Source organism: Ochlerotatus camptorhynchus, unplaced genomic scaffold (genome assembly GCF_037179485.1).
Source record: "Ochlerotatus camptorhynchus isolate MF236.1 unplaced genomic scaffold, CSIRO-AGI_Acam_v1.1 ptg000085l, whole genome shotgun sequence".
Lineage (NCBI taxonomy): Eukaryota > Metazoa > Arthropoda > Insecta > Diptera > Culicidae > Ochlerotatus > Ochlerotatus camptorhynchus.
Window position 1 is genome coordinate 1,822,443 of NW_027040575.1, and position 10,304 is coordinate 1,832,746.

Here is a 10,304-nt window from a genome sequence, read left to right on the forward strand (position 1 = left end):
CTTTGAACTATTCATATTTTTATTTAATAAACATATATATTTTTAACTTAAATGAACAAAATTTGGTTCCGTGAAGCTCAACATTGAAAAACAGACAATTTCAACCTCTAACAAGCTAGAATATCTGTAACTGTATATGAATGAAGCGGATAATAATTATCATATCAATTATTGATCGATAGCTGAAGACAGATATTTCTTTCTAATGTGTTTGATACCCTTTCGTCGTGGATTTCATATACACAATACCAAATCAGAGAGATCCATCCTACTAGCTGCCGCTTACAAATAGGTTCGTTTTTTTTTGCGAAATTTAGATCCAGAGATTGCTTAGAAAGGGGCGTGCTCGGTTTGGTTATCTGGGCTTGATGGCGACTGGAATTCGGTTGGGATGGATTCGAGAGGACTTTACTGGTTTGAGCCAGGATGTCAAGCATCATGACATAAGAATGCGACGACTGAGGGAGTACTTTTTGAGATCGGAGTGGACCTCCAGACATACATACACAGCACATTCTTTTAGATAGGTGTTGCGGATGACGATCAGGGTTGCGAATTTTAATTCTTGTAAGTTGTTTACATTGACGTGTGCATTATTTCTGAAATTCCGTGCTTTTACTGTGGATGATTAAATTGGTAAATTTTTGGAGAGCAAAAAAAGAATTCTGATTATAAACAAAAGTTGATGTAATGCTAGCCAGTAAGCATTAATTTTCAATAAACGTTTTAACAGCTAGGTCTACATGCAGAAACACCCATAAACACCTTCCGACACCCTAAAACACACAAGAAACACAATTAAGAGGGGTAGATCACCTTTTCGCGGTACGTTAAGGGATGTAAGATCTACCACCGATTCCTAGTCCTGACTACTTCAAACTAGGGGAACAGGATTTTTAAGTAATCAAAGGAACACATTTTAGTCCTTTTTACTTTTTATGCCTTGTTGATAGTGACAAGACTTGGCTTTGTCCACCGAGGATGAACTTGAAACAAGGAAAAAATGAGTTAGTTAGTCTTCATCTATGTGATTCCTAATCTTCTATTCGTTGTTCCCTAATAGAAGTGCTTAAGACTAGGGTTCTGATACATGGTCAATATCGGTGTCATTCCTTAATTTTGTTGTGAAGGAATCCAATTTTGACTGACAAAGGGGCGTGCCTTTGGAGGGTGTTTCAATACTCCGAAAGGTATAAATAGCGGGACCTTTCAATTAGAGTCGGATCCTTGAGATAAATGCAAGAATGACAGCTGTAAAAAAATCGAATACTTCATCATTTCTCAATATGGATGGAGTAATGCGACATGCACTAAACTAAGGACACGGGAAATACTACAATAGATCAAATTACTGGTCGCAGTGGTGTTAGGTCCCGAACAGTGGAACACAATTACAAGCTTCGTTCTGGTGTTCCGGAACTGAAAAGTGTTTGTGATGGCCATGCTAAGCAATATGGAGACATGTATGCGACAATGCAACAACAGTGCTGCATACATCTGCATACAGTTATTCGTCGCAAGAGTTTGAAACCAATTTCTGCACGGTTTCATGACGTGTACAATAAAAACTTTGCCGAAAATTATCAAAGGTCGGAAAGTATGCGTGCAATGTCATCTGGCGGTTAAAAAAAACATGTATAATGACCAGCCACCTGCAGGTAAAATTCATCTTGAATTATTCATTTCAATCCCAGCCGTACGAAAGCACGTCTATATTGTAGCGAAACTAGAACTTTTCGAGTTTTTCAAATTCACTCGTCATAGCTTACGCGAAGGTGAAGTCGTTGTAGTGGCAGATTTCTCTGAAAACTATTCTTTTGTTTTTTTAAGTGTACAGGAAATTCATTATAATGATTTGCTGGCAACCGTCCACACTTTTGATGCCTACACTGTACACCAGAATGAAGTTGTACCATTGAACTGCGTCATAATGTCCGATACTCTAGAGCACAGCACAACAACATTTCATGCTTTCCAGCGCCATTTTATAGAGTATCTCAAATCCTACGTATCACAGTTGTCCAAAATCTCGTACTTCTCCGATGGTGCGGTACACAGCAAAAAAAAATGTAATATCGATCAACGTAATTCAAGCTGATGTATGAAATAATGATGTAATAGCAAAGAGCAGATACAATATTACATCAATAGATGTAATTTTGTTCGCAAAATCGATGTACATCGTACAATGTGATATTACACAACCGATGGATTGACCTGGTTGCAGCAGTTTCGATGTAATATTCAACAACTTTTTTTGCTGTGTACCCTGGTTTTCCACGAAAGAAAATTTGGGGTGCCCACTGAGTGGCACTACTTTGTTACGGCACATGGCAAAGGACCAAGCGACGGATTGGGATGAACTTTGAAGAGATTGGCAACGCGAGCTAGTTTACAAGGAGCCACTATTCACACTCCAAAGGAGCTCTGACTGGGCAATGAAGAATTGCAATACAAACGTTAGATTTGTGTCATCTGAGATCTGTTCCGAAGAAAAACAAATACTGTTCCACCGTTTTGCATCAGCTGCATCTATTCCCGGTATTCGTTCAATTCATGCAGCAGCTCCTTCTGGTATTGATACCATTATTATGAAAACTGTTTCTGGTGCCACAACTGGTTCAGCTTTTAGAGTTGTGGCAACGAAACGTGCAAAGCAAGTAGATTCGAATAATAATGGGAAGAAATCATCACGAAGTGCTAGCCTTGAGAAAAAAAAAAATAAGTAAATTGTAATTTATGTTTTACATTGTTATAATAAAATGTAAGAAACAAATCGATCAGTGTTCGATACAACATTTTATTGGAATGTCTTAATTTATAATGCAATTCGTTTAGATTATTACTAGTGTAAAGTTTTCAGCCACTAAATAATATTTAAATTTGTCAACACTGCATAAAAACTATTATTGGTTTTATCATACCTATTTTGTTTCCATCAAGTATTATTTAACAAAGTAAGTCATGAGCAGCGCTGCCATTTATACAGATTTATCTGTATTATACAGATTTTTTAATCTTAATACAGACCCGATACAGAATACAGATTTATCACAGATTTTTAAATTACAATACAGATTTATACAGATTTTTATAAAATGCTTGAGAAAAAAAAATTCAAAATTTATAAAAACAAAATAACTTGCTCGATTTTATCAGCGTACCCCCTTCTCTCCAAAATTAATTGTTGTGCTAAAAACCATATTTTTTGCAGTGGGATCTGCTCGAGGCGTTGCTGTTTCTTTTATGCTTCTCTCACTCCCTTCAACGGAAAACGCAGTCACGCCCGTCACGGTAGTTTCGCATTGAAAATGTATTTCGTAAGAAATTGCGGATTTTCTGATATTCTCCATACTGCAAAAATGATTTTACCAGCAATGGCGGGGCGACATCTCTCGACTTTTCGGTGTAACTACCACACAAATGATGTAATTAATTGTATTCATCTATATTAAAAATATCAAATAGTAATGAACTCGTGCACTTTTTTGCATTTAAAACTGCTTATCAGGAAGATAATAAATAGAAACTAAAATCTCCATACATTTTCAAACGGCTTCATATCACTCTTATAAATAAGTACGGACGATATCACAAATGGCGCAATTATATCCCGTATGGTTAGTACGATAGCTCGAATAGGTGGTTAAGCACTTTTTATGGTTATTTTGTATGCACTGTATTTGTAAAACAACAAAACATGATTAATTAAGAAAAAAATCGTCAATACAGAAAATACAGATTTTTTAATAGAGTGGATACAGATTTTTTATAAAACCACCTGGCAGCTCTGGTCATGAGAATGAATCTTATTACGAGGAAACGTTAAAAAAATAACCCTCATAATTTATGACTTTCATTCATTCAAAATGCAATATCTCAGGAACTACGCAAATTACTTTTTGTCGTTGAGTGTTTCTGATGTAAAAAAGGATGAAGAACACGATGGTGTCCTTAAAATGAAAATTAAACGACATGTATTATAAGAAAACTGCATTTAAAGTTTTCAAACAAAAATAAAAAAATATTTGGCAACACTGTACAGAAACAAACGTTACAAATTTAGATTTCTTGGCTAATTTCATTATTAAAACAATACCTAATGCAATTTGTAGCTTTATTTGTTCCGGAGATATGAACAAAAGAAAGTAGTGGTTTCTAAAAAATAATGAAAAATGAAAAATGTACCCCTTGATCGAGGGGTGCTACGATCAGCATACAACTTTGGAATTTTAAAATTCGAACTTAAATGAACATTCCCCCCAAATTTGGTTCAAATCGGAAGAGGTCAATTTCACTTTTGCAATTTTTTGTGACCACTTGGCGCGGAATGACCCATATCGAATAACATGTAACAACTCTCTAATCTGAACAAGGCATAAAACTAAAAGCAATGAAAAAAGTATAGATCACCTACCCTCTAGCATGTCAATCGTTGCGCACAGTCCAGTTTGGACCGTAGTTCCTCCATTTTCCTGCGGTTCTTCACTGAAAATTTAGCAAATGGCGTACACGGATAGAAATCTCCTTATACCTTTTGGCAAATTTATATTGCTGATTATTCATAAAATGTATAAGTCAACTAATAAGCAGACGCCTTGCAAAAAGTTAATGAAGATCATGTTTCAAATGAAATGTATAAGCGGTCACACATACCTTTTATGCATTCTTATAGGACCTATGTGGTTTGTCTTATGGAATGTATAAGGCTGATATTTCGGCAAAAATGTATAAGTGAAATACATAAATAAAATAATTGATTTTCGTTTCGTGTACGTCAACAAAGCAGGATGCAGCAAAGTTTGAAGTTTTTTTACCCATTACTGAGTATAAAAATACACATTTTTTAACTGGTACTACACTGAAACAAAGACCATAGTTGGGCATACTATTTTGCAGAAAACACTTATTTTCAGTATTACCATAGAGGTAACTCTAAGACCACTGGGTTCCGAAGAAAATCATTATTATTTTTGGCTCACTCAGTACCAGAACAACGGTCCCAAGCAGTCCCAAGCTATTTCACTCACCCCTGATATTATCTGTCAAACTTTCATAGCGAATCAAAACAAACATAGTGTAGTAATAGAATTTCAACTAGAATAGGGTACGTTAATCGTTTGCTTGGGACCAATAGGCTACTAAAGTGGTGAGCCAAAATCGTTAGTTTCGTATTGATTGTTGGTATTACTGTGCTTAATGCCGTTAAATCTACCATAATTTCAGTATAGCTGACTATAAATATAAACAAATTTAATACCACTCTGTCAAAACTACTATGCTTACTCAAACGGCATAGTAGTTTTGATAGAAAAATAAGTAAAATTAAATGAATTTCGTTTCTGCACAAATCTATTGGTGCGAGTATTTAATTTAAACCATCAATATAGTAATTTTTCCAATGGATTTTGTTTCTGTGTACATTCTTAAAATGTGTATTTATTTACCCATTTGAGGACCTCGAAATTTACACATTTTTTGACAGTTGCATATAAATATAAAAAATGTGTATTTTTTACTCATTTATGTGTTTACGCTGGTTACCGTGCATAGAGATGAATTCAGTACCAACATTTCAAAGGGGCGTAATTGCTTTTGTAAACAATGGCTTGAGCTATCGATTTCTCGCAAATAAAAGCCCAACCCTTCAAATTAACAATGCTAGCTGGTAAAGGAAACATTCATCTACCTGCTGGTGTCTTTAATCTTGATGAGTATACTTTTATTCGCGAGAAATCGATGGCTAAAGTCATTGTTTACAAATGAAATTACGCCCTTTTGAAATGTTGACACTGAATTGTATTTAATAAATTTAGCAACACATTCCTTTGTTTTTCTTTTGCATAGTTTGACGTTATGTAACTGCGTTCGAGAGCCGCTATACGTCAAAAACTCATGCTTTTCAGAATAAAATAACGTAACACGGGTGATCGCCGGAATAATTTTTTCGCTGTTATTTGAATTTTTCTGATCGGATTTTCCAAAATGATGCAACTTCGTACCATTGCTAGTTTATCGCGCAACAGTTTCCGCAGGATCTCTACCGCAATCAACGTACGAAATGCAGAAGCCGCATTGGCATCCGTCGCTGACAAACTAACCATCCCGGTACCTGAAGGTGCTGACAAACCTGTAAATCCTAAACTGATTTCCATCGTGGACAGCATCGCTACTCTGAATTTGCTGGAGGTCTCCGAACTAAGTGGACTGCTAAAAAAGAAGCTTAACCTTCCTGATGCTGCCATGATGCCTGCTGGATTCGGCGCCGGTTTTGCGGCTCCTGCAGCTGCTCCAGCTGACGAGGAGGAAGCGGCTCCCAAAGTGGTGAAGACCACCTTCAAAGTTAAACTGGTGAAATTCGACGATAAACAAAAGGTTGCACTTATCAAAGAAGTCAAGAACCTGCTGGAAGGCATGAATCTGGTACAGGCGAAAAAGTTCGTAGAAAGCGCACCGACGATGGTTAAGGAAGATATTCCTAAGGAGGAAGCCGAGAAGCTGAAGGAAGCGTTCACCAAAGTTGGGGCCGTTATTGAGATAGAGTAAAATGTTCTGGGTGGATTTATGTTTTAAGAAAGTAGTTCAATAAATTTAAAAAAAAAGATTGTTGCTTTTGCCAATGTTTTCTTCTTTGTCCTGTTAAAGGGTCCATCCACCAGGATCCACTGTTTGACTAAATAAATTACAATTGCAATTTTTACCCTTTTAACTAGACTTGGCTTCATGCCCTGTTCACACTAAAATCTTGGTAATACGTTGTACACCCATGTTCTCGTTTTCGTTCGAATCGTTTTTCAATAAAAAAAAAATATTAGAAAAATTACGCTTCGAATAAAATAAGAATATGGCTGTTCCATTTTAAAATACCTAGATAACTAACACTGTTTTAAATGAATTAATGTTTCTGAACTAATGCAATTTTGCTAGAAGCATCTCTTGAAAGAGAAAATCCTGCAAATGGCGTCCATTTTCAATTGTAATCATTGTTGCGGGAGTCTATCGACTAAAACGTAGCCATCATACATGCCTACCGTTCTGAATCATAAGGGCCTAACTGCGATGATCGATTTTCTCTTTTGTTAAAATCTCGGCTAGATTAACTTAAATGAAATTTTCTCGATACGCTTGATGTTGATTTTGATAGCTAAAACACAGTTAGATCTTTATGATTCCGAAAGCTATATGTATACCTCATCAAGAATGTTATGACCATTTTCGTATTTTAATAAAATAATGAAACATTTATATACCCAGTTTTATATTGAATTATTCGACCTTATCCTCTAGGAATGCAACTGGCTTTCAGAACTTGATCCATTCTTACAAGCAGTTGGCCATCAGCGGAGCTAGATTTTCAAAATCAATCTTCTCAGTAATGTGCTTCGTCTTGATGTTGCCCTCCTGTACAGCCACCGTAATGTACTGACCGTCTTCCTTCCAGTTATTCTTCTTAACCCAAGAACGCAAAACGTTATCTAAAACAATAGAATGCAAATTTCAATGTTAAATTTCCCGAATAGATAAAATATCATACCATCAACGTCTCCCAGAAGCCGCACCAAATATTGTTTCTCGATGGATTGGAACGTAATGCCGACGACGTGACAGACAAACTTCCGGATGGAATCGTAAAAGCCGCTGATCTTCTTGAAAAATACCGGGTTCTTCGTGACGCGAGACCAGAACAAGGTAAAATCGCACTTCTCCAGAATATCAGCCAAGTAGATGATTTCCTTGACTGTATCGTCGTTCATTTGGGCCGGAAGTAGCAAGCATTTGCACAAAACAAAATCCGTATGTGGGAAGTTGGTCAATGCTTTCAGCAGAATAACGTAAGTGACATCCAAGTTCATCATCTGTGGATTGAACTGATACAGCTTCAAACAAGCCAGATTGGCTTCCAGATCATATTGATTGTCGCGGGCTTGCTCCTCGACATAGGTTTCGATCACTTTCAAATGCTCCGGGTTGTAACTGGAAAAAGGAGTACGTAAACAATCCACATTAGAGGTTAGGGATCCTTGTCTCAAAAAATGCACGCAAAATTAATAGAAAATTAGCTTACCGTTCGATGCTCTTTAGCATTTCCTGAATCGGCATAACTTTGCCGTCTTCCATTTTCACGTAATGGACCATTGTCTGCCGGAAAACAAGCCAAATTCGCAACCGAAATGCGAAAACCGAGGTGGAAACCTCCACGACAAAACTGCAGACAAAAAGAAGGACCACAAATTTTTGACAGTTTTGATATGCACGCTATTTCAAAACTACCCAAATTTGGATAGAATCCATTCAGATCTGTCAAAACTGAACCTACTCAAAAAAGGGTAAACTATGTTGGGAGTGACAACGTCAATCGGATTCATGCAAGCCCGCATAAACGCGAACCATCACATGACCTTACCGATAATGGTTATAAATTGTTTATAATCCCTGCTAAACTTCAACTGAAATGGTTATGGAACCTTACATGAACGTTTGTGTGATAAAGTTTTAACCTTATGTGTTATGGTTTTTTGGAAGCGGACCTTACAAATAATGGGTTGTTAAGAACCATTACCATTCCAATTTCTCCATACATTTTCGGAAAGAGAACTATATTAGAACGTTTTTACTTATGGTTTGAGAACATTAATGGTTATGGTTATGGTAGTCAGTAAGGTCCATTAATGGTTTTGTATTATCACTCAACTTTACGTGAAATATATCGTGAATTGGTAATCAGTAATTTACAGGCAACCCTAATAAAAATTGTATGGTTAATTTGCTTAACGACGTGTTCTGGGTATCATCCAAACCATTTGTGGAATAGTTCAATGATTTGGTTTATCGTTCGTTTATGGTTATTTTTTATTAGGGAACCAATTCGCGATAGATTCCACATAAAGTTGATCGATGTTACAAAACCATTCATGGACATTACTGGTTACCATAACCATTACCATTAATGTTCTTAAACCATAAGTTAAAAGGTTTTAGTAAAGTTTTCTTTCCGAAAATGTATGTAGAAAACAAGAATTTTGAATGGTAATGGTTCTTAACAACCCATTATTTGTAAGGTCCACTTCCAAAAAACTATAATACTTAAGGTTAAAACTTTATCATTAAACGTTCATGCACAGACAAACAGACATAACACTCACAAGTTGTTCATGGAGCGAGCATTGAAAGGTCAATTTAAAAGTATCATAGTTGGTATACACAAAGAACAAAAATGGTTGTTATAAAAATAATGCAATTTCAATTTAAAAGTTTCGCCAAATTCGTAGTTTCAACTGCGAAAATATTCAAAATGAAAGTTGATTTTTTGATTTAAAAATGTTTCTTTCAATTTCGACTTGTAATAATAAAAGTGCATTTTTTTTAAATAAAAGTTGTAGTACTTTCAAAAATATTTCTTCAGAGCAAAGTTTTTGGCAACACTGGACTTCTGTTTACCGCCACTTTCGACTAAAAACAAGCAGATTCCCACACTTTACTTTCACCGGTTTCTCCCAGCCCCCGGAATCGCGTTTCTGGCATGCCTCCGCTAGCTTATTTTCGACGGATTGGAGGCAATTCGAGAGGCAATTATCACGGCAGACGGAGGGAAACAATCCAAGCAATCCAGGAGGAAATCATCAAGGTGAGAAGTTTTGGAAATGGTTTTCATTCGTTTTACTTTTGCAGTACCGTAACCAGAATGCTGCTTCCGAAGACGGTTCGTATCAGTTCTGATCCTCCTAGAAGCTCTCGATGGATTTGCTGACAAATATAACGGAGTTTAACGGATACCGGGCATCGGAATGGATTCAGAATCTAGTAATCATGCATTAATTTATTTCAAGAGTTTGTTTTAAACATGTTTATAATTTTCAGTGGAACCGATCATCTTCTCATTCCTGAAAATGACGAGCACTCACCTCAGTAGAATGTTCTACCAAATATTCCTCGCTTAAGGCTGTTGCGATGCTACTGATGCGATTGATGTCACACCAAATGCCCGTTACTGATTCCGTTACACCATCCTCAATGTCTGTTCCGGTGTTCCCCTCATGTGGATCGGAGCAGTAAAAATGGCGTGAACAAGTTGAGCATCAGCTCATCTTGGTATCGGGAAGAGAAGACATACCTAATGAATTTATTTTTATTGTTATATCGAGTAAATACATTTTTTATTAAAATTTTATATTTTTACTTCTTTACCAATCAAATTTTAATAGATTTTGAAATGAAAAACGATGTTATTAAATTGAAAACGTTTTTTTTTTAAACTGAAAACGTTTATTTTTAACAATAATAATGCAACATTTAATTTCAAAAGG

At 36.1% G+C, this 10,304-nt stretch overlaps 2 protein-coding genes across 2 annotated transcripts; one reads left to right on the forward strand and one right to left on the reverse strand.

The window, feature by feature from the left end:
* Positions 1–5,905: 5,905 nt before the first annotated feature.
* mRpL12 (mitochondrial ribosomal protein L12) lies at positions 5,906–6,613 on the forward strand. Its single transcript, XM_065218249.1, has one exon. It carries the CDS (start codon positions 5,986–5,988, stop codon positions 6,544–6,546), a length of 561 nt encoding a protein of 186 aa, XP_065074321.1. The 5' UTR covers positions 5,906–5,985; the 3' UTR covers positions 6,547–6,613.
* Positions 6,614–7,318: 705 nt separating this feature from the next.
* On the reverse strand, positions 7,319–8,224 carry eIF3k (eukaryotic translation initiation factor 3 subunit k). Its single transcript, XM_065218250.1, has 3 exons — positions 8,066–8,224; positions 7,535–7,974; positions 7,319–7,475 (listed from the first exon to the last, which is right to left on the reverse strand). Exons 1-3 carry the CDS (start codon positions 8,134–8,136, stop codon positions 7,321–7,323), a joined length of 666 nt encoding a protein of 221 aa, XP_065074322.1. The 5' UTR covers positions 8,137–8,224; the 3' UTR covers positions 7,319–7,320.
* Positions 8,225–10,304: the final 2,080 nt, after the last annotated feature.

Excerpts from the sequence above, each read along its gene's own strand:
- eIF3k (XM_065218250.1), bottom strand. The coding sequence starts at position 8,136 with ATGGTCCATTACGTGAAAATGGAAGACGGCAAAGTTATGCCGATTCAG. Across the intron at positions 7,975-8,065 it reads ATGCTAAAGAGCATCGAACG|TTACAACCCGGAGCATTTGA; the intron begins GTAAGCTAATTT and ends TCCTTTTTCCAG. Across the intron at positions 7,476-7,534 it reads GCTTCTGGGAGACGTTGATG|ATAACGTTTTGCGTTCTTGG; the intron begins GTATGATATTTT and ends CTATTGTTTTAG.
- mRpL12 (XM_065218249.1), top strand. The coding sequence starts at position 5,986 with ATGATGCAACTTCGTACCATTGCTAGTTTATCGCGCAACAGTTTCCGC.